The sequence below is a fragment of the Nannospalax galili genome, unplaced genomic scaffold, assembly GCF_000622305.1.
Source record: "Nannospalax galili isolate Female #2095 unplaced genomic scaffold, S.galili_v1.0 scaffold39, whole genome shotgun sequence".
Classification (NCBI taxonomy): Eukaryota; Metazoa; Chordata; class Mammalia; order Rodentia; family Spalacidae; genus Nannospalax; species Nannospalax galili.
The window spans coordinates 5,052,406-5,077,489 of NW_008346683.1; the positions used below are offsets into that span (position 1 = coordinate 5,052,406).

The window sequence follows — 25,084 nt, forward strand, 5'->3', positions numbered from 1 at the left end:
ACTGGAGAGGCAAGTGGAGCTCTGTGAGTTTGAGGCCAGCCTGGTCTACATAGTAAGTTCCAGGCCAGCTGGGGCTACAGAGAGACCCTGTCTCAAAAAAAAAAAGATCAAATAAAAAAAGAAAAAGAAAAAATAGATTGAAAAGAATGAAGACTCAGGGCCTGAAGAGATGGCTCAGTTAGTAAGGTGCTTGCTATGCAAGCGAAAAGACCCAAGTTCAAATCCCCAGCACCCATGTAAAAAAGGTGGGTGTGGTAGTATGCAGTTGTAATCCAAGTGATAGAGAGGCAAAGACAGGAGAATCCCTGGGGCTTGTTCTATGGCCAATACACCAAATAAGTGAGCTCCAAATTCAATGAGATACTATGTCTCAAAAAAAAAAAAAAAGTGGAGGGGGCTTGAGAGATGGCTCAGTGTTTAAGAGCACAGGCAGCTCTTGAGAGGATCCAGGTTCTGTTCTCAGTATCCACATGGCAGCTAACAACCATTCATAACTCCAGTTCCAGGGGATCTGATGCCCTCTTCTGATCTCCTTGGGTATTGTATGACACAGGTGCACTTACATACATGCAGGCAATACACTCAAAATAAACCTGGGAAGGGGTTCCATTCCCCCTTGATCAGAAATGCCTGAGAGGCCATGTATCAGGGAAGTGCTATTTTCAAATAAAGTGTTAAAAAGCATGGATTCTGGGAGCTGGAGAGATGGCTCAGTGGTTAAGAGTATTGGCTGCTCCTGCAGAGGACCTATATTTGGTTCCCAGCACCCACATGGCAGCTAACAACCATCCATAACTCCAGTTCCAGGAGCATCTGATGCCCTTTTCTGGTCTCTGTGGGCATTGCATGCATTTGGTGCACTCGTATGTAGGCAAAACACTCATGTACACAAAATAGTAAATAATAAATAAATAAATAAACAAACAAACAAACAAATTTAAAGCATGGATTCCCAGGTAAATTCTGAAGTTTCTTCACTCATTATTTATTACTAAAGCTGTCAGCGCCTGTATTTCTATTTGCTATTCTTGTGGTCTGTTCACTTTCTAAATCTGACCAAGAGATCAAGATTGAAACACAACATCTGGGTTATAATACAGCATATTCAATGAACCCCTAGCAACAACAAACTATTTGAATCTGATGGATGAAAGTCATAGTTCACACAGGCTGAGCTAATTAAGCAGTCACCTGTCAAAGGCCAGTGCTTTCTAAATAACCACATTTCTACCCATTTTTGTCTCTCCGAGAAGACGCTGCTGAGCCTCGGAGTATCCAGGTGGCTTATGACTATGAAGCATTTTAATAAGCTTTGTGAGCAAATGGATGTAATTGGCATGGAAGGGCACCTTTGATGCTTGACGGATTTCCACAGGCATAGCATTGTGACACGGTCCCCCAAACCACCTTGTAAAATCCAGAGGCTTGGTGTGTATACTGAAGTTGCTAATTGGAACGTTCGCTCTCCTGACTAAGGCATGGAGAAGAGAAGGCAGTTAATTATTTCTCTTCATATCCGATGATGAAATTTTCCCTTTCCTCCTCCTTTTAGAGATATCATTAGTCTGACATGGCAAACAATGCTCCATTATACCTGGATTTTTTTTTTTTTAATGATCACACACACAAAAATTCCTGACTTGTTCTATTTTCTTATTTTCGATTTAACAGCTTGATCATATTTGAATTGAGACTGTGCTATTATGGACAAATAATGGACCCAGTCACTGGCTAGTGTGAGTCATTATCTGACATACTCATTTTTCAGAGAGACCTCCTTGGAAGACTTCAGCTCGTGGCCTCCGGGATACAGGGAGGAAGCTCTGTCTGCACTCTACAATATACTGCAAATGTTTCGGCACTTGGTATCATTTCCCTTCCGACCCATTTTGAACCTTTGGTTTCTCACGTATATACACAACTGTCAGTTCAAAGTATCCCCCTTTCTAGTTCTGGCAGACTTAACTAGGACAGAAACGCTTTTCTTCTACTTTACCAAAACAGGATTTAAAAACAAACTCACTAAGTACAATAGTTGGTATGATCACAGAGGTCCGCCAAGCAATCAGAGCAGAGTGCTGTTGCTAGACTTTAGTCAGAACCTTCAGTGACTCCCCTTTGCCTCTTCATGGAAGTCCGGATTCCTTCCCTGGGCATTCAAGACCTCTACTATCTGACCCCTGACTGTCTTCCCACCCTTCCTTGCCTCCCTCCCCACAGGTACATCTCTCTCCAGCCAACTGGGCTATCCACAGCTCCTTAAATACAACTTGCCACTTTTCCCCCTTGCATGTTCTGTGGAACTTCCCAGCACAGGAGACTCGTTTGCTGTGCTTCTCCCTCCCAAGCTCAGGCAGGTTACTGTTCCCTGAAGCTATGCTTCATGTCCACCCAGCCTCATGTGATGTTTAATACTTTCTCCCCTGACAAACTCACTCATTCACTCATCAGACAACATGTGAAATAATACAACAGTCCACATCCCGGGCACTGGGTTACGTCCCTGGAGGAGAGCTCTGCATCAGGGAAGGCACATCCTCTGTTGTCCACCTTGCTGCTTCTCTGGGTGGCTCAAGTGTTCCAGGTCTTTCCATGGCCCTGACTGCCTTCAACTGAGAGACAGCAGTGATGCTGAGGTCAGGGATCTCAGACTTGGAATCCTGCCTGCCTCTGCCATTTACAAGTGAGACCATCTGAAATTTATCTTTTGGATCAGAACTCCTTTCCTTCTGTAAAATGAAAGAAATAGAGCCTGTCTGCCTAAGTTATTACGAGGGTTAAGCCCCCTCATGGGCCTCAGTTAACAGTAACTATTATTGTTATTCCACAGTAGAATATCAGATATCTCTTTATAGATGAGACTGAAAGTCTTTTGAAGACAGGGATCAAACTAAATTTTTGTGATGTGACCACGTGCTAACAACCTGCACTCTGCCCTGAGCAGGGACCAGATGCTGCAGAAGGAAGCAGAGCCAGTTTTTGTCTCAGAAGAGGATCTTGTGATTTGGGTCTAAAGAACCAGGAGGTTAATTAATATTAGCATGCTTGATTTATGTCTTCAAGTGGCTGCTGTAACTAAGGTGCTCCCGTTCTCTGTCACTATGCTGTCACATTATGACATGCCTCAGAGGAAGAGACAGGGTCCCTGAGGCACAGTGACCTGCCCCAAGTCACAGGTTAGAGTGTGAACTCAGGTATGATGCCTTAAAGCTCTCACTGTGTGCTAAAATCGTTCATTTGACATTCATTTGGTCAGTGGGCATGTATTTATTGAGCACCTGTGACGTGCTGGGCACAATAGAAGACAGCCTTGAACAAGATGTCACTCCTTCCCTGCCTTTAAGAAGCTAACAATTTGTTGAAGATGGTGGCCAAGGAGATACTAATGTCACCACCTAATAAATACGAAGAAAGTAGTGAGGTAGCTCATGTGATCTCTGGTTGGGCCCTAAGGTTCATTCTACAAGAGGGCAAAACAAAATAAAAAATTTTAAAACAATGTTTCTTCATAAACCACCACAGTTAAGCTCACGGTTTGCTGCTGGTTAGCCCAATCAGAAATGTATAAGGGCGAACCCCAATATTTCAAGAACTCTCTGGACCAGGCCTTCTCTGTGTTCACAGTCTTCTAGAGAAGTTGGGTGTTTTGTCCCCTCAGGTAGAAAGAGACCATGACCCTCTATTGTGTTCAGCTTCCCATCTTTGTTTCCTCCCCTTTCAAGAGCCAATATGTACAATGTGAACGCGGCTATGGCTCTGGCAGCAATAGACTGCATAGACCATGGTCATCCCCTAAGACTAGAACAGAGCCGAAAAGTCCCTACTGCCTAGTAATGTCACAGCCATCCCAATGGCAAAGCACGAGAGTTCCTTTCCCATTCATGGTGATACATGGGTGCACACACCCACTGTGCTGCCTGTTTTGTAAAAGCAGTTCATATAATTATACAAAGTACATGACTCTTTTTTCATTTTTTTTTTGAAACAGGGTTTCATGTAGCACAGGCTGGTCTCAAACTCTCTATGTAGCCAAGGAGGACTTGCAACTTCTGTTCTTTCTGCCTCCACCTCCCAAGTTCTAGGATCACAGGTGTGTGCTACCATGCCCAGCTTATGCAATGAGGCCCAAACTCAGGGCTCTGTGTGCTAGGCCAGCAGTCCATCACCCAAATATATTTCCAACCAACCCATAATTCTTTTTTTAAGTTTTTTCTTAACATTTGTGTGTGTGTGTGTGTGTGTGTGTGTATGCCTATGCACATGTGTGTACCTTTACCCACTGAACCATTTTGCTTCTCCATGTACATAATTCTTGATAATGAATTACTGTTACTATTTTATGTGTTTATTATATGATGCTTTTAGATTTTTTATTTATTATTTTTATGTGTATGAGTGTATTGCCTGCATGTATGTGAGTGCAGCCATGTCCTGCAATGCCGCGGAGGTCAGAAGAGGGCTTTGGATTCCCCTGGAACTGGAGTTAAGAATGGTTCGCAGCTGACATGTGAGTGCTGGGAATCGAACCCCGGTCCTCTGCGAGAGTAGTCAGTGCTCTTAACTGCTGAGCCATCTCTCCAGCCCCTATTATATGATACTTTTTAAGATTTATTTTTGTTAATTTTAATGATATGTACTTGTGTGGGTAATTGCATGTGAATACAGGTGAGTAAAGTCAGAATCATCGGATCCCCTGCTGCTTAGAGTTACAGATGGTTGTGAGCTAACTGATGTGGATGCTGGGAACTGAACTCAGAATTGCTCTGCAAGATCAGTCTGCACTTTTAACCACTGAGCCATCTCTCTAGCCCTATATGACATTTTTCAGTCATGATTTTAGTGTGCACTCTTTGTATGAAGTTTACACCAGTAGTAATCTCATTCATCCCATGTAACTGGAATTTTCTCTTATGTCAGATTTAACTTTGTGTTGTTTCACTCACCAAGGCCTGAGGAGCAATCAGCTATGTAATACCATATAACCTGGTGTGTGGTAGAGACTTCTGTGATGCTCATTCAACAGCCCAGTGGCCTAAGACCTGCTCCTTAGAGCGTGTGTCTGAAGTCAAGGCATGGCTGTAGTGGTCCTACCCACTCTTTGGAGTTTTATGTGGATTGAGTGACTTCACAGTGACATCACCTGGTGGAGGACACTCCCCTAGTATATGTTGAACCTGTAAATCTGGCCAGTGCAGAGCAGAGGACTGAATAAGATTTTTTTCTACCATTGCAATGACCAAATAGGACCAGACTACAAAGCAATCTTACCTTCCCCTAAGTTTGGCTGACAGTTTTCCAGGTTGGGATTCAGAAATACCTGGCCTTGAGTAGACTGTAGAATCTGCCCAAGTTTTGGTTATTCGCATCCATTATTTTTTGCTTTTATTTTACACAGAAACTAGACATTGTCTAAAAGCACAGTGTCGCAAGTTCTGAGCTCTTACCCACGCTTCTGTCAGGGCTGAGGCTGGGGGAGTGGTAGCCTGGAGCTCTGGCAGCCAAAAACTGAGGAGATTCTGACACTGTTTGCTGCCCTGAACAACCTCCTCCACCTTCTCTCCCCATCCATTCCCCATCTGTACCTCACCTCATTTCACTGTCTCATGTTGGACCTGAAAAACCTTTACAGGTTTCCTTATACCCTTAGGGAGTGGTTCTTCTCCACATGACTTTGTAAAGCAGGATTGCTGTTAATGGGAAAGCCAGGTGTCCTAGTTTGTTTTCTACTTCTGTGATAAAGACACTGACCAAAACTAACTTGAGGAGGAAAGAGTTTATTTGACTCACAATTCATAGTCTATCATCAAGGGAAGCCAAGGCAGGAACTCAGGACAGGAACCTGGAGCATACACCATGGAGGTACACTGCTTACTGGCTTACTCCCCTTGCTCATGCTCAACCTGCTTTCTTATATGACACAGGCCCACCTGCCCAGGGGTGACACCGCCCACAGATGGCTGGGCCCTCCCACATCACTCAAAAATCAAGAAAATACCCCACAGACATGGCCACAGACTAATCCAATGGAGACAATCCCTCAATTGAGGCTCCCTCTACCCCCAGGTGTGTCAAGTTGACAACTGAAGTTATTCAGCACAAGTTGAAGTTATTCAGGCAAGTTGGTGCAAGCCTATAACCCCAGCACTTGGGAGGCAGAGGCAGGAGGATTATGAATTCAAGGCCAGCCTGAACTGTATGGCAAGACTCTGTCTCAAAACGAAACAACAACCAAAAAAATCCTGCAAAAAAACTAGATGCATAAGTAAAGGTGCTAATTGATCACAAAACTTCCTGCCTTACACGGTTTAATGTTTGACATCATCATTCATAGCATAAAATTCTATCTTTGAAATAGGAAACTCATTCCGCGAGGAATGCCTCCTTCTCTGAGCTATTGGTTCCCTCCCCTGTGGGTTCCTGTTTGGTTTCCTGTTCTCTGTGTGTAGCTGTCTTGCAGCAGGATGCAGCCACACCTAACTGGCCTTGCTTGACTCTTGCTTGTACTCAGGGCTAAAAGTTCCTCTTAGAAACCTTGCAGCCTGACTGGTCTTAAGAAGGCAGATAGTGCTATGTGGCTGTTGATAGAGAGCAGGGTCAAAATGTGCAGAACAGCAGGTTCCATCTGTTCAGTCAGGCCTAGGAGCTGTGGTCTTAAAATACTGTGGTTAGTTTTAAATGTCAACTTACCACAATCTAGAATCACTTGAGAAGAGAGCCAGCCCGAATGGGGGATTCCTAGATTAAGTTGGTCTGTGGGCATGTCTGCAGAGGGTTGTCTTGACTGTTAATTGACCTTTCCCACTGTTGGTGGCACCATTCCTTAGGCTGGGCCCTGAACTGTACGAATGAAGAAAGCTAGCCCATAGAAGCAAGCAGGCAGCATGGCCACATTTGTTGTCTCTGCCCTGGACTGTAGCTGTGGTATCACTAGTTCCTGCCTTGACTTTTTCAAGGTGATGGAGGACTGTAACCTGGAATTGTAAGCCAAATAAACCATTTCCTCCTCTATGCTGCTTCTGGTCAAGTGTCTTATGAAGATTTTATTTTTGTATCTGTGTGTGGGTGTGTGGGTGTATACCCCACTTATGTGTGGGTACTTCAGGAGGCCAGAAGACGGTGCTGGACCCACTGGAGCTGGACTTAGGTGCTGGGATCCAAGCTTGGTCTTCTGCAATATTAATAAGCACTCCTAATGGTTGAGCCCTCTCCAGCTCTAGTCAGGACGCTTTACCACAGCTACAGAAATGAAACTAGAGCAAATGTCAAAGCCTGTTTTTGGAACAATGGCAAATCTAATTACCTACCTATGACTTCTGAGAACATTTTGAAACGAAACACTAAATGTATTTTATTTCAAACTGATGTGAAATACTGACTGCTCATCAAACAAGAAAAAAGGAAAATGGGCCCAGCCCCAAATGACCCTGTCAAGAAAGCGGCATGCATCCTTTCTCTTCAGCCCTCTAATTTTTAAGGGAACACCTCTTTTTCTTGCAGGTTGCTGGAAAGGAAACTGTCCCCATTCTAAGGTGCATGGGAGCTGGGGAAGGGCCCAGTGGTGTGTGGGGGAAGAGGTGGCAGGCCAAGAAGGGGCCAGGCCTGGCAGCAGGTTGGCCACAGTGACCCAACAGGCTGCTTTCCATGTCAGAATCCTGGGTGTGAATAGAGGTGATTGTGTGCTGGACTCCAGCGGCGCCCAGCATCCCGGGGAGGTGGGATTTACCCACCCTGGTGACTGAGGATGCTGGAAAGGGTTTGGCAGGAGCCATTTGACAATATCTGCCTGTTTTCTGCGGGGAGCTGCCTCCAGATCATGTGACCCTGCTTCTTTTCCTTTGCTTGGCTGGTCATGTTCTTGGTTCTCCCAGAAGGTCTTAGTGTCTCCAGGGCAGTGGGGAGGGGACTTGGGCAAGGAGGGGCCAGGAGGCGAGGCAAATAGTTCCTAATGCAGTTCCAGTGACAAGCCAAATGTCCCAATACAGCTGGGTGCTGCCAGCCTGGCACCACCATTGTGAGGCCAGTGTCCCTCCTGGGCCTGCCAACCCCACCATCTCACCAGTCCCAGGGCTGCACACCACCACCGAGCAGGGGACAATGTGAAGGACATAATGGCCTCAGCCATAAGTGTTGTAGAGCAGGCTTCCTAGAGTTTTTTAATTTTTTAATCTATTTATTTCTTTAATTTTATCTGTGAGTGTACTGCCTGCATGCACGTAAGAGCACTCCTGTGGTACAGTGTCCTCGGAGGTCAGAAGGAAGTGTCAGATCCTCTGGAACTGGAGTTATGAACAACTGTTAGCCTCCATGTGGGTGGTGGGACTCAAACCCAGGTCCTCTGCAAGAGCAGTCAGTGCTCTTAACCACGGAGCCATCTCTCCAGTTCCAAGCTTCCTACGTTTTGTTTAAGTATTTTGTGCTGCAGATAAAGGCTGGATGAGAGTGTATTTGATTGGCAGAGTCACAGGTCTGATGCAGTCCCATCATATCCTGTACCAGATATTCTTTTCCCACAGAGAGAAAGCCCTCCCCAGGGGTGCCAGAGACCCCAAGTGAAAATGTTCTTTGGGATCTTGTTTATAATTCAGAGATGGTATTTGAATGTAACCTAAAAATCCACTAAGAAGGAAACGGCAAACTAAATTCTGCTGTTGTCCTATGTGCAACACTGTGTGCCACGTAAAACGAGGTTAATTCTTTTAAAAGTTTTTTTTTCATTTATTTATTTGTGTGTGTATGAGTGTGCAAACATGCCATGACACGTGTGTGGAGGTCAGAGGACAACTTGTGGAAGTCAGTTCTCTCCTTCTACCATATGGGTCCTAGGGATTGAACTCAGGTAGTCAGGCTTGGCAGCAAGCACTTTTACGTAGAGTCATCTTGCTGGCCCAAAGTTAATTCCTTAGGAGCTAATCTGGGTATGACTTGTGTTCTTCTAAGGAAGAAAGCAAATTGATCCATAGATTATGACTGATTGTGTAGCAATGGTGTTAGTCTAATATATCTGCTTGCTTTTCATAAAAAGAATAAATAAAATATAATAAGAATTATTATATTCAAACACTCCTATAGGTAAACACACACACACACACATACACATCTTACTGGTAACAAGGCTGGGTTTGAAGAAGAGGCAAAGAACTACAATGAAAATAGACTTTAGCCTCATCTACAGTATTTTAATTTTTCTACAAAGAAATATGTTACTTGTATCAATAATGGAAAAGCAAACTTTATTTAGACTATATTTCCTGGCTTTCCTAAGAAGCTAATAATATATAAGGATAAAAGGTAAAAATTAGACAAAGGAGAGAAGAGACTGAAAGCACGGTAGCAGCTCTGAATTTACAGACAGATCCCTGACAAATCAGTTCAGGTTTATCTCTGAGCTCCCAGGCAGCCAGAGCAAAAAAAGGGAGACACACAGTAAATTGTGTCACTGTTCTCTGTAAAATGGAGAATGCATCCAGTTCCTTTTGCGAGATAAAGTTTTTATATTGAAGCTATGTTCTAAAACCAATTAATGACTCATGGTGAACTTTAGGGAGGGGGTTCCATGCCGTCTCAGTCCAATGACAGCCTTGGCAGGCCAGAGGGAAGATAAAGGCTTATTTCCAGTGCTTGCTTCAGTTGGGTACATCTCTGAGGAGCCATTTCAGCCTCAGAATCCCTCAGGAGTCTGATGAAGCCAGGGTCACAATCTCCTCCCAGCCCAGATCCTCCAGCATCTGTTCTAGTGCCCCCATCCCCCATCCTGGGCACAGGCTAGACAAACTGCTGCACGCTCATCCCTGTAGAGAGGGGAACTTAGCCCATAGCATGCTTGTCTGGATGTTCTCTGCCTCTGGTTTCCACAGGGGCATGGTGTCAGTGAGGGTTTCCTGTCACATATCTATCCTCTGAGAAGTTTGCCCTCACAGCTCAACTACTATAGCCATTGCAATCCTGTCCTTGAGTGTATCTAAGTCTCCCACAACACCCACTGCAGTCTAGCAAGTCTAGCACATTGCTTGTCTAGTTACTGTCTGCTGAAAAATTTATCACTGGGGGGTGTAGCTCAGATGGTAAAGCACTTGTCTTGCTTGCACAAAGCTCTACATAAACCAGGTGTAGTGGCTGGCCCACACCTTGATCCCAGCCTGCAGGAGGATCCAAATTTCAAGGTCAACCTCCACTACATAGGGAGTTCAACACCAGCCTGGGCTAGAGACTCCGTCTCAAAAACAAAAACAAACAAACAAAAAAAACATTCTCCCCAATCAGCAGCCCATTCTTTTTAAAAATATTTTACTTTTATTATTTTTTTATGTGTATCAGTATATGCATGAGTGTATTGTCTGCATGTATGTAAGTGCACTCATGTCTTGCAATGCCTGCAGAGGTCAGAAGAGGACACTGGATTCCCATGAACTGGAGTTACAGATGGTTGATAGCCACCATGTGTCTATTGGGAACCCAACCCAGGTCCTCTGCAAGAACAGCCAGTGCTCTTAATCACTGAGCCATCTCTCCAGCCCCAGCAGTCCATTCTTGACCTGTCTCATCCTGCAGTGGGCCCAGACCTGGAAAATAGTAGATGCTCACTAAATCTCTTGAATTTAGTTAATAACTAAAGGTATCTACATACAATATAAAGGGAGTTAGAGAACAACTTGATGTTCCTAAATGTACATACTTTCAAATCTAATTTGCCCCAACCTTGTAAATTGGAGGATGAAATTTGTTCTAGAATGATCTATGTGACCGTTTATTTCAAAAACAAATTAGTGGTGCAGAAGGAAAACTGGTAAGAAGGAGATCTGTCCTGCTCGGGGTGGTCCTTGTGGGACTCAAAAGGAAGGGTTGTGCCGAGGATTGCCTGAGCACCCTCATTTCATCCTCAGGACTAGGCTATTGCATCTCCACCACACCAGTGTGTGGACTGAACCTCAGAGAGGTGGAGGACATGGCCAGGGGTTGCCCAGCTGCCAAGTGGCATAGTTGAGAGTTAATCCTGGTAGTCAGACATCAGAGTCAGCAATATCACAGCCTCCCTGTTGCCAGGCAAATGTCTGAGAATCTCAGAAAAACAGATGTCATAGGTGGTTTTCTTCTAGTGTCTTTCTAGTGTTTTATTCAACAACTCATTTGTGTTACTAAGGTGACAGTGTCAGTGTCTTGTGTCTCTAGAAATTCTCACTCCCAAAGTCTTCTACATTGATGCTTCATTCCCTATTCTGGCACTTTGGGGATTAGTGTAGACCTACTATTTGGAGAAGGCCACAGGGGCAGATTTGATCTGGGAAGTAGATTTAGAAATTCCTTTTTTTTTTATTTTAGATAGGGTCATTCAGGGTCTATATCTCCTCCCAGCCCAGATCCTCCAGCATCTGTTCTAGTGCCCCCATCCCCATACCTGGTTTTATGCTGTGCTGGGGATCAAACCCAGGCCTCCTATATACTAACCAAACACTCTACCAATCTCCCAGGTCACAGTCTCTAGGCTGATGCGTGCAGAGGCAAGGAGAAGACAGACAGGGGAAAAGACATTTGGACGGAACTCAAGGTCCCCCTCAAGAATCTCGGCTGTCAGCTTGCTTTGCCACCAAATAGCAAAAGTTTCTGGCCCTTTGGCTTGTTGCCCTTATTTGTCGCCGTGTTCTTTCTCTTTAAAGCTTCTGTTAGCAAGCTGGGAACCCTCATGCGGGGAACTGAGCTCCATCCCACCTTCTCCCCGTTATCTTCCCCTCCCCGCTGCACACCAAACCTAGAGCCCAGAACATGACGCACTCAGTATGGCTAGTCCATTGCTTCCTTTTCTCATCTGATCTGTCTTCTCAATCCTTCCTGAGTTTTCTTTTCCTTCCCACGTATGGGGTTGGCAGTTAAAGAGACCCAGATGCCTGCCTCCTCTCACTTAGTATCATGACCAGCCAAGGATATAACGAATGCCTCAGCTTTATTTCCCTCCTTTGTAAAATGGGCATAGCGATACCAAGGTCACTGACTTAGGATACGAGGCCTATAAACACCTCACAGACACTGGCATAGAATCCATGTGAGAGCCCTTCCCTCTCTGCCTCTCTTTCTCGCCCCTTCATTTCTGAGTTCCTTCAGGTTCACTGGGCTGGACTGCTAAGAGAATAGCCTTATTCTCTGATGGGTGAATCTCAGACACAGAGAGCTCCAGTGTTCAAAGCCACAGTGCAGTATTCAAATACAGCTTTTAGAAGAGAAACTATCTCTACATTCCAAACATGAGTGTAAGCACTTAACATTGTTCAGTATTCATCAAGTCCAGGAATTTCAATTATTAAAGAGAAAGACATTCTATGGATTATTTTTAACTTTTAGTGTTAAAATAATTACAGTATAGTTGCAATCAATTATTAATTCACTCGGGGCTCATTGAAAAGAATGATGGAACTCTCTATAATATGTTGTAGATAAATCGTAATAACAGATTCTATTAAAATTCAATTAATAACATTCACATACAACCTAATTCTTACCAGTGCTTAGATAATGGAAAAAGTCTACCCTCCCCAAAGAAAATAAATATGAAAATTCAATCTCCGGGCTAGATCTGAGGTGAGCATTTTGCATTTACCTGCAAATTAAACAGATTTGGGTAATTTAATGTTGAGTTATCATGACAGTGTTTTAAAATAACCAACTGACAGCCTATCCTGTAGGTAGAAAGGTCTGAGTAGCTCATAACATTTGCTGAAAAAAGACACTTACCATTGTAAAGTGGCTGGAGTGGAGTGGGGCTTGGAGGCTCTATTATTTTCTTTTTCCTCATCTGTTAAAGGAAAGAAAAAGGAGCCAGTCAATAGCAGAAGGCAAAGTCCTCTCAGCAACCCCCAGTTTCAGAAAACAAGGTTTCTCTCCAATGCTGATGCTTTGAAACAACGCTTTCATGGTGTTTCTAACATGTTAGTCTCCTCACACATTAATACGAACAGAAGGAAAACGGACTCTTTCTTATTGAGGCAGGGTCTCGCTATGTAGCCCTGGAACTCTATGTACACCAGGCTGGCCTTGAACTCACAGAGATCTGCTTGCCTCTGCCTCCTAAATGCAGGGACTGGACATTTTGGACATTTGACTCTATGGTTTGGGGACTTAAGGATGTAATGATTTTACTCACTGCTGTGAACTGAGTGTTTGTGCCCCCCCACTCCCCCACCCCTACCCAAATTTCATTTTGGAATTTAACAAACTCCTGAAACGCTGGTATTTGGAGGTAAGTCTTTGAGTTCTTTGTAGTGGATTAGAGCCTTTGTAAAAAGCCCCCAGAGAACTGTCCTGCCCCTTTAACTGTCAGCACATGCCAAGAAGTCTCAACTACGAGACAGATACAAAGTGGCTCCTCACCAGAGCCAAACCTGCTGCTGCCTTGGCCTTGGCCCTGGCCGGCTGTCCAGACTCCAGTTGGTGGTTACAGCTATCTGAAAAGACTTAGCTTTTTTGTCATATGTTCCTTGTGACCCCAAAGAAGCTGACAGCAGAGGGTCGTGAAAGCTTGTGGAAGAGTTGAAGAGAGTCAGAAGTGGTAATGCACTAGGAAGCCATCCAACCCTTTTTGTAAAGGACCAGATAATGCATATTTTAGGGTTTGCAGACCAAAAGGAAAATGTGTACAACTGGGTTTTTGTTGTTGTTGTTATTTGTTTGTTTGTTTGTTTGTTTGTTTTTGAGAAAGAAGCTTACTCTTTCATTCAGGCTGACCTCAAATTCGTGGCAATGCCTTGGGCTTCTTGAGTGCTGGGATTAAGGCATGAGCCATCACGTCTGGTTTATAATTTGTATGACAAGAGAGAAAATTAAAACTTTTTTTTTGAAAAATTAGAAATACAATCATAGGGCTGGAGAGATGGCTCAGCAGTTAAGAACACTGACTGCTCCTGCAGAGGACCTGGGTTTGTTTCTCAGCACACACATGGCAGCTAACAACTGTCCATAATTCGAGTTCCAGAGGATCTGACACCCTCTTCTGGCCTCCGTGGGTACTGTGAGACATGAGTGTACTTACATATAGGCAATATACTCATGCACATAAAGTAATAAATAAAAATATTTAGAAATATATACAATCAATAACCACTAAAGATAATTTTAATAATATCTCTACTAGTGAGAAGCATTAAATTATTTAGGGTAATAATGTTTCTCTTAAGTGAGATTCAGTTAGGATTCTCAACATCAAACAGATTACAAAAGCTTTTTTGTTAAAACCATTCTTAACTTGTGGTCTATGAAAATAGTCATCAGACCGGGTCTGGTCCATAGGGGACCTGGTTGCTGATTCCATCAATGTAGCAGTCTGAACAATAGATTAATCTACTTATCTGAGGGCAATTAGTCTCTTATCCAATGAAGATTATTGATTGGAAAAGTCAGCATAAAAATAAAATTTCTTGATCTACATAGTTTAACCCAAGATAATTGGTACAAAATAGACTCAAATGGTTCTAAGAGAAAATGGTATATACATGTACAAAAATAACATAATGAAATTCATTATTTTATATAATAAATATATTAATGAAAAATTTACAAAGAAAATAGTTGGTTAGGCATGAGGCCACATGCCAATAATCCCAGAACCCAGAAAGCTGAGGTAGGATGATTAAAAAGAATTTATGGCCAGGGCCAGAGAGCTGGCTCAACAGGTAAGGGAGACCTGAGTTTGATCCCCAGTATGTACCTGGTTGAAGGAGAGAATCGACTGCCCCAATTGTTCTCTGACCCCCACGCATGCACTGTACATGGAGGTACACACACACACAAATAAATAAATAAATAAATAAATAAATAAATAAATAAATAATAAAAATTTTTCTAAATGAAAATGAACATGTGACTAGCCTGGGCTACATAGGGAGACATTGTTTCAAAAATAAACAAGGCCCTTGGTTTCGTCCTCAGCATCTCAAGCAACAAAATTTGACTTATAGAACTTAAATGGAAAAGATCTAGTACTCATGAAAACAGCTTAAGTAAAACTAAAATGAAATAGCAGGCAGGGGTGTCTATATGCTTAGGACTTGTTCAATCTAGTTGCAAAACTAATTACACACACAGAAAAAAATATCATGATGTTTTACACAAGTTTATGATTTTGTGTTGGATCACATTCATAGCTATCCTTGGCCACGTGTAGCCCACAGGTCACAGGTTAGACACACCTGGCCAACTTTTTCCTAAACTTCAAAAATTATTCAATAAAGTTGAATCCAGAAAATATTTTCTCAATGAAAACAGAACAATATTGGTATAAGTCTGACTAAAGCTCTGGGGTGGGAACGGTTGCTGCTTATTCAAAAATCACACTGATTTCCTCATTATTAATATGACCCCATCTAGAAGGACTGTGTCTTGGAGGAGTCATCTGCTCTCAGGACCAGAGTGGTGGTGAATGTGGATGAGGTGAAGCCAGTCATGAAGGCCACTGCTGTTTCTCCGTTTTCTTCCACATAATTAAATGGAATGGGTGAGAGATTCTGGCCAGTCTCTCTTTGAACATGGCTGCAAGAAGATACAGCAATGGGCAGACAGGGGTGGTCTGTGGACAATGTCAATGCTGAGGGGGTGACTTAGAGTTCCGAATGCCATGTTGTGCCTCAGATTAATGAACCCCCAAAATAGTGACCTTTCTGTTTTGTAAGCCAATGCCATTTCCTCATCTAATAAAACTTGTTTCCATTGAGTGGTCTCTTTTCTGTCACCCAAACCTCCAACACTGGTATAAACACTACAGGTTTTCAGGGACAAAATGTCAAAATACTTCATGGACTCAACACTATTTAGGCTGCTTTGTCACCAGGGGCTCCTTCTAAATGGTCTCTGTTCTTTGGGCCTAAAATGGGCAGCATTACCTGTGTGAAAACTTTCTTGATACCAACCAATACAGGAACCACTGATCCCATTCTATAATACATCTCTCATCTCCCAGTTGAACAGGCTAGTCACATATCCATCTCCTCTTCCCAAGGGTTAGCTCACTGAGAAGGCAGGGAGGCACCCTGCTCACCTTTGTGTCACCTCTGGTCGGGGTCTACCATAGTACCTCTTACTCAGTACTCAACATTTCTAAGTTTGCTATCTACAGTTGTAAAAAAATTACAAATCATAATGAAAGAAAAGCAAAATGAAGAGCTTGGAATCTGCGACTCTCTTAGGAGGGCTTTTAGTCCAATTAGGTAGCTGTCGATTGCCCCCAATCAACAATAAATAAAAGTGCCACTATTGCACCAATGGCGTATGATATGCTGGCCATTGACGTGGTTATTTGGTCTTGAAGCTGGTGTTGGACCATCCATTGATGTTTACTCATGGCGCCTTCATAGCACTCTCCAAAGCTATGAGAGCGAGCCTTCAGGGGAAGTAGTTGCAGGTCAGTTGCAGCTCTATTGCTCCAAATCCTGTGTCTGAAGTATGTCTTGTCTTCAGCAGTAGGGTCTTACCTTCAAGTTCTGGGAGGCCATCAAGGGCTGTGGCAATAGCCTGAGTAATTTTGGGAGTCCCTTGGACCACCCTGGCCAACAACTCAAAGGAAGGTTTCTCCTGTCTGGCACTGTTTCTTGTTATGTAGCCTTTAGCTATACACATGGACTCATGCAGAGACAACATATGTGTAATTTGTCATTAGGTTGTTGGACTAATATGATTCCCTCTGGTTTTTAAAACTAGTTAGGTATTATTTATCTCTCCTCTCTTTCTCACTGTCTAACCCTTTGGAGGGCCAAGAACACAAAAAGTCACAAATGGCCAAACCATAGAGCTCAAGAGTCTGCTGAATGCTGGTCCTTGGACAGAACTCCTTTATTAAACTTCACCCACCCACGGCTCAGGGACCATCACGGAAGAGTGGGTGGAAAGAGTGTAAGAGCCAGGGAGGAGATACATGACCATATTGAAACAGAGTCCTACAAGCTCCTGGGAACCTGCTCATATAATTCTATGGCAATGGTGTCAGCATACACAAGTCCCATGCAAACTCAGGCAGACAAAAACCCAGCATAGAAGTGGGAAAATGAGCTAATTACTCCTGCCTTTACTTCTCCTTCATATCTATTCACCAGTCAAGGGCTTTCTTTTCCCCCTACAGATAAGAGTTATGCAATTTTGGAGTCTTTTAGATAGACCCACTGAAGGGGTACCCCAATTGCCCCGCCCTGTGTCTCTGTTCAGCATGGAAGAAGCCAGAGCCATCTGCATCCCGATTCCCTATTTGCAAGTTGGATAACTTCTTCAGAGGATAGTGTGATAAGAATAGGAGGTAGGAATTGGCTAGGCAGTTAGTGTAAAAGACCCCAAAGAAAAGTAGCCAGTTTATTGGCTAAAAGTCAAAATGTCCTTGGGCCTCTTAGCAACATGCTTCGTTCCAAAGGCCAAAAATATTTGGGAGCTCTTATCTAATTCTTAAAAGATTTTAGGGTTACCTCTCTAGAGGGGTGAATGTTAGAATAGCAAAAAGAAGATAGAGTACATGAAGTTATCAGAAAAAAGTGATGGGGAGACATGGGAGGAGTTGGAGGGGAGGGAGTGGGCATGGATTTGATCAAAACACCTTATTTGCTTATATGCCTGTATGAAATTATCAACAAAATGTTTTTTAAAACTTTTTTTAAAATATGAAAAAAAAGAAGTGGGAAAATGAACAGCAGACCCTGGTCTTATCTGAAGGAATACTGGCAACCAACTGCCCCTAGGTGAAGAAGAGCTGATCTTCCTAAAACAAGGGACTCTAGATAGGCCGGATAAACCTCAGTGGATGGACTTGCACTGGGGAACATCTGGGGACACTGATGACACAGTGTGCCTTAACAGGGATGACAATGTATATGGGTTCCAGTGGGGGGACTATGGGAGGTGGCCGTGGGGACAGGGTTATAAAGATGATTGTTTGAGATGATCTGAATACACAAAAATTCAATGAAAACAAATTTAAAACATAATAAAAATTATTTTCTCCCCTAAAACACTATCACTATCAGTTGCTTTTTCTTTTCTTTTTTTTTAAGGGCGGATCTTTTGAGACAGGGTCTCCCTATAGCCTCAGCTGACCTGGAACTCACTATGTAGACCAGGCTATCCTTGAACTCACAGAGATCCACCTGCCTCTGCCTCCTGAGTGCTGGGATTAAAGGTATGCACCACCACACCTGGCTTTTCTTTTCTTTTTTAAAAAAATATTTTATTTATTATTTTTATTTTTTATGTGTATGGGTGTATTACTTGCATGTAGATAAGTGCATCCATGTTGTGCAATGTCCCAAGAAGACAGAAGAGAGCTTTGGGTCCCTGGAACTGGAGTTAGGGATGGTAGTTAGCTGCCATGTAGGGGCTGAGAATCAAACCCAGGTCCTTGGCAAGAGCAGCCAGTGCTCTTAACCACTAAGCCATCTCCAGCCTGCTTTTTCTTTTCAAAAGGAAAAACATATCAATAGTCTAGCTATCTCTCCATCTACCTTATGCTGGCACATGGCTAACAGTTTCATTTCCCTAAACTTGTTTAGCTTGGATGGCATTGTTTTTCTTACTACTTTAAATTTCAGTATTCTGGTTCAATCTGGACACCATATCAAAGTATCTAGATGCCAGTATCATTCCAAAACTTTACTGGCCATGAATTTGCCAGTCACTTGGCTTCCTTTAGCTTCATTTTCCATTGTCAAAAGATCATTTTATATTACCACATTTCCCAGGGATGTGGCTCAGTTAAGAGAGCTTTTGCCTAACGTGTGAGACCCTGGGTTTGATCCCCTGCCCACCCCCCGGCACACTCAGAGTCATATGAATTAGTGCAACAAATTTTTATTGAATATCTAATTTGTGCCAGCTTGACTTAGGGAAAAAAGAAATCAAACTCTTATTTTTGATTCTGACTGGAGAAAAGAAAAACAATTGAGAGAGAACAGCTCAGGAGGGGGTGGCAGATGAGGCACAGAGAGGCAAACACAACACGCCCACCCAAACTGCTTGAGGAAGCAAAGCCTGTCTCAGAAGCCTTCCTGGAAGAAGTGGTACTCAAGATGAGTCCTTGGGGACAGCTAGAGATGGCAAGCAGGAAGGCTGCATGGAAATCAGGTTGGAGACACACAAAGATAGAGGGGCCTGTAAGGTCTTACTGACATCCCACAATCCTGAAGCATTGGTGGTAGAGTGGAACAAAAAAAGGGGAGAGGTTTTGTTGAGCAATCTAATTTTCCTGTTGACACTTCAAGACCATGTCTTGTCTCTCAGCTAAAGAGAACAGAATGCCTGCTTTGAGAGCACATTGGGTGAATTTAGTGAAGTTTAGGGCCAGAATTTGAGAGCATCAGCTACAGTGAACTGCATTGTCAAGGATGCCCTGATTGCTGTTGGCTGGAAGGCCTTCAACCACTGTCCTCAGCTGGGCTCCCCACAGAAGCAGGCCAGGGAGGCCTCCATACTGCTTCAGAAGGTTTATTGGCACAAAGACAATGACATCACCAAGGTCCACACATTCCAGGAACATCATAGGACACAGGACATGGCCTCAAGTTGAGTCTTTCTTTTTTCAGACAGGACTTCATGTATCCCAGGCTGGCCTCCAACTCACTACATAGAAGATGATGATGATGACCTTGAATGTCTGATCCTCCTTTACTTCCTGAGTGTTAGGACTATAGGCATGCGCCACCATATCCAGTTTGACCTGTGCGGGGGATGGAACCCAGGGTTTTGTGCATTCTAGGCAAGTATTCTGCCAACTGAGCCACATCCCAGACCTTGAGTTGACTCTTGAGGAATGGTAAGGATTTCTACAAGCACATTTTCTGTTTGCAAAAGAAGCACTTTTTTAAAAAAGTTTTTAAAATTTATGTGTATATGTGTATGTCTATGTTCATGCATGCATACATGTATGTGGGTGCCCATAGAGGGCAGAAGAAGGTATCAGAACCCCTGGAACTGCAGTTAGAAGTGGTTGTGAGCCACCTGATATGGGTGTTGGGAACCAAACTCCAGGCCTCTGCAAGAACAGCAATCCCTCTTAACTGTTGAGCAATCTTTTCCAGCCTATGTTTGTTTGTTTGTTTTAATTTGGATGATATAGAGAAAATATAAATCTCCAAGCTCCTCTAAATAGAAGGAACTATTGTTAATTTTCATCTAATTACTTTTATTTTCCCCAAGTATTCTCTTATACACACACACACACACACACACACACACACACACACACACACCAAAATACATGAGGGCCATACAGAAAGCATATCCTGGAGTACTGTTCATAATTGAAAGGATGAGTCAGACTCTGAGTGGGATGCTGAGGAAGTTCTCATTCTGGAACGCCAACAGGGTCTCTATTGTGTCAGATATTTTCTGCGACACCAACAGGGTCTCTGTTGCATCAGATGTTTTCCCACCTAAACTTTGCAATAGACACAAGTGACTCCAATTCCCATCCCAGTGAATGACAAGAGAGCTGGCTAAGAGGCAGGAGATCTGAATTTGAATCCAGGCTTTGTCTCTAAGTCTGTGTGGGAGTTGAGCGGTAGCCTGACTCACCCAAGCCTGAGAACCTTTACCCAGAAAAGGACAGTCAGAAATTACAAGGATGTCTTGAGGCTTAAATATAATGATAGAAGGGGAAAACTAGATACATGTAAAAGAGGGGGCGGGGAGAGGGAGAATACCACACTAATGTTAGCTTTCTTTGGTCACTTACTAAAGCTGGGCACTGTGAAGCACTTTCAATGGGTTGTCTCGTTTGAGTACTTTGAGCAGAACAAGTTTCACATACTTATAAATTGGGAAACTGAGTTTTAGCCAGGCTGCACATCTCCCATGAGGCCATACAGCTGGCAAATGGAAAGCAGTACTTGGTGCTGGGCCATAGGGTGGCTACCGGTAATATTTAAGAAATATTCCACCTAAAGCCAGTATGACCTTTGGTGTCATCATCGAACAGGTGCCCTCTGCCTCTTAGACGCCTGTCCTCTGGACCACCAGTGACTTTGTGCCCAGGTCTGAATACCTGGCCTCCTTCCCTCAAGAGGGGTTGCATGCCACCCCCAGGCCTGGTCCTCGTATTAGGTGACTCCCAATCCTAATTCTTTTAAAGGACTGGTTACTTACTCACCAAATATTTATTAAAAGTCTACTGCGTTGCAGCTCTATGCCAGGTGGAGAGGCTGAGAAAAAGCAGACACAGCCCCTGCTTTCTTGAGTTCAAAGAATCAGCAAATAAAGTACAAGTCCTGGGCAGGCACCATGGTGGGCAGGCCCAGGATGCTATGGCAACAACGAGGTGGGACATGAGCCTGGCTCTGGATCTGAAGGAGAAAAGCCATCAACACAAAAGGGGCAAGAGAGCATGTTTTAAAGAGATAGCAATAGCCATGGTTGGTAGAGACTGCAGGAACTGGTCCTGCCAAATGCCTTTGTATTTTAGTAGGTAGAAATGCCTTAAGTTAAATAAGATTCATCTTGTAAAGTGCACTGTCAGGCCAGTGGGATTCCTGAGTCATCAGTCTCCATGCCCGCCTGCTGGAAAACCATAGAGTAGCAGTCTGCTTCAAGAATCCCCAGTAAGGCTACTGGTCCCTGAGCCACTCCCCCTGCTCCCACTTCACAGTTACAGTTCACAACATACTACAGGCATCTTGGTCCAGTTCTCTGTGGTGAGCATCTCTGTCCCCTCTTCACCTATCTCCCCTACAAACTCTAGGGCCAAAGTTCCAGGCTCAGATCCTGGCTCCCCCAGGTCTTGTGACCTAGAGCAACCTTCTATTTGTTTCCTCATCCATAAAATAGGTATAAAATAGTATCAAAAGCATAGAATTTTGGTGAGGAGTAACTGACCCACCCTGACCCACCACAATGCACATGCTATAGTAACGTTCCCTGGGACGCCAGGATCTATGGCTTTTCCTGGAGAGTCACAACCCAGATTGCAGTCCTGCCTGGGGCCAGGGTCCCCACTTGGTCCCAAAGACCCTTTCACTCCCTAGCAGACCTCGCATTGAAGGGCATGGCCACTGTTTGCTGGTTGTCTTAGTCTATTCATGTTGCTGTGACAAAATGCCATAGACTAGATGGCTTACAAACAACAGGAAGTGTTTCGCACAGTTTTGGAGACTGAGGGAAGTCCAAGATCAAGGTGCCAAAAGATTCCCTGTCTGGTGAGGGATCTTTTCCCAGTTCACAGGTAGTGATAAGTTCATGCTGCACTCCCTCATGGCAGAGTCAGGTGATGGCTCTCTGGGGTCTCTTTTATAAGGGCAATCATTCCATTCTTGGGGCTCCACCCTTATGCCCTAATCACCTCCCTAGGCCCCACTTCCAAATACCGTGACCTTGGGCATAAAGTGTAAATGTACAGATTCCGGTGTGGTGGAAGCCTGCAGTAGACAGTTGCCTTGCTTGTCTGCAAGCTCAAATGGGCACAGACCCTGCTCTGGGCATGTCTAGCACCAACACAAAGCAGAGGCTCTGGAAGTATTTGTGGAATGAAGGAATGATTTAAATAATGCCAAATGAAATGCTGCACCCTCTCTCTGGCTTCAGAACAGATGCAGAACAACAATGTATGAAGAAGCAGGTATTGGAGACTCACACGATGCCAAGTGTAACTGTGTTTAATTTTCACAGCCTCCCTAAGTAGCAAATGGTTTAACATATGTGCAACATCAAATACAGGGCCTGCCATGTTCTTAAGCTCTAATGTGAGGCCTAATTATTAGGGTTTTCATCTCGTACAGAGGAAGAAAATGAGGCACGGAGAAATATAGCAATTTGCCTAAGGCCATGTGGGTATTGGTGGGGTGAAGGCGAGGATTAAGTCTTGTCAAAAGCTCCCCAAACTCAAGCATTTATGAGCCTCACTTTCTTTCCAGGCCTGTAGTAATGGGCTGAGGGTTTCAGGGAATATATTCCACCTAGTCATTTTTTACTAATGATTCAATCTCTGCACTAATTAAATTCATCAGCTTCAGGGACCTATTCTAGAGTATTTCCTGCCTTGAGACTCATTGGCAAAGTTTAATATAGAGAGAGAATGTCTCTAAATTAATTACCTCTTTTCAAACCCCAGGAATCTTGAGTTTCACTTCCAAGCCCTAATTCTATTCCTTCCCATTGTGCTGTCCTGCCCACACCTGGCCAGGCCTTACCTGTTGGGAATTGGCAGTTGCCAAATATTTCATTTTCCCTTATCCATTCCCCTCCCTCTACACCTCCTAAGAGCACCAGCTGATGATCAGGATGTGGGGCACCCAGGCCCTTGGCAGTAAGCACCAGTGACTAGCAGCAAATCCTTCTCCCCGTGGGAACAGGCCTATGTCCCAAAAGAAATGGTGATGTTGGCTGCATTGCTCTGAGAGGCAGCACACCTGCTTCCTCTCCCTCCTCTGAGTGAATTCCTTCATAGCCTCCACCTAGGGCCAGGCCAGTCTCACTCAGATGCAAAACTCAAAGGCCATAAAAGAAAAGTTTGATAAATTTCCACTGCATAAAATTTCCAAAATGCCTATGTGAGAGACGAAAAATATATGTCAGAATATCACAGATAACACACTTAGGAAAAACTGGGATCATGACATGAACAATGGACTCATCTGCCCATCACAGAAGAGAGCTCCACAGCCAGGGGAGAAAGACCAGGAATCAGAGGGCAAATGGGCAAAGCCCATGGACGAAGCAATAAATCACTGTGGTCCATTTTCAGTGTGAGGCTGTTAGAGCACATCAATGAATCGCAGATAAGCAGGGCCACTAAGCCCATGTCTTCCCTAGCACTTTTTGGTTTATCTTAGCATTGAAAAGTTATAGTCTGCTATGTGACTAAGCACATGGATCAGAAAAGGGTGAAGGGATCAAGCCCCAGGGGATGGGGAGTTGGGAGTGTGGACTGTGCTAGTCAAGTGGGAAAAATTGCACCTCCCTGAAGAACTCAGCCAATGAGGAATTCAGGGAGGAAGGGAAATGTGGTTGAGAATATGGAAAGTACTATTTGTTCTACATTGGGTGCCAGTCATTTCTGCCTTTTCTCTGGGTTGATAGGGAACTTTGCAAGGTCATATAGTAAACTGTCTCGGGGCTGGAGAGATGGCTCGGTGATTAAGAATATTAACTGCTCTTGCAGAGGACCCGGGTTTGATTCCCAGCACCATATGGCAGCTAACAACTGTCTGTAACTCTAGTTCCAGGGGATCCGATGCCCTCTACTTACCTCCTCGAGCATTGTAAAACACAGGTGCACCTTACCCACAAGGCAAGCGATACACTCATACACATAAAAAAGTAAACTGCTTCACTTTCGGTACTCTGAGTATCCAGTTCTCTTATTATGAAGTGAAGCTCATTGTTTCTCACATGTGGAAATAAAAAAGCTCCTGAAAGCCAAGGAAACAGTTTATCTTCAATGAAAAGAGATTCCATGAGCCACTGATCAGACTGGGGTAAAAAAAAATCTACCCACATGGTGACCCCAGAACTCTACTGTGGGGCTGTGGGAAGCAGGCATCCTCTTGCCTCAAAAGTGTAGAATGGTACTTCCCATGTGGAGGGCCCTTTGACAGACTCTGAAATCTCAAATGTCCTTCATTCAACAACCTCACATCTGGGAACAGAACTTCCAGCTCCATCTACACATACAGGAAATGATGCAGATTTAAGGCTGTCTGCTGCTTGTCAGTAACAAAGTATGGAAGTGGCCCAGGTGTCCATCTGATTAACAATGATAAGTTCTCACTGTGGAATATTATGCAGCTGTTACAAAAGACCAAATAGACAGAATGAAAATGCCCTCTATCATTTTTTGAGACAGGGTTTCAAATAGCCTAGGCTAGCCTCAAATTTATTATGTAGTCAAGGACGGCCTTGGACTTCTGATCCTCCTATTTATGCCTCCCATCTGCCTCCCAAGTACTGGAATTACAGGTATGTGCTACCAAGCTTGGTGGCCTTCTGACTTAGAGCACTCCTAGGTTGATCAGTAAATGAAAAAAGCAAGTCACCGGGGCATGGTGGCACAGGCCTTTAATCCCAGCGCTCAGCAGGCAGAGGCAGGCAGACCTCTGTGAGTTCAAGGTCAGCCTGGTGGTCTACATAGTGAGTTCCAGGCCAG

At 43.9% G+C, this 25,084-nt stretch overlaps 1 protein-coding gene across 1 annotated transcript in view; it reads right to left on the reverse strand.

Annotated features, from left to right (window-relative positions):
- Positions 1-25,084, reverse strand: part of Rfx4 (regulatory factor X4) — a 178,460-nt gene that overhangs the window by 114,226 nt on the left and 39,150 nt on the right. Inside the window, exon 3 of the mRNA XM_008843124.1 lies at positions 12,721-12,781. Within this exon, the coding sequence (XP_008841346.1) occupies positions 12,721-12,781 (61 nt within the window). The remainder of the gene's footprint in view (positions 1-12,720; positions 12,782-25,084) is intronic.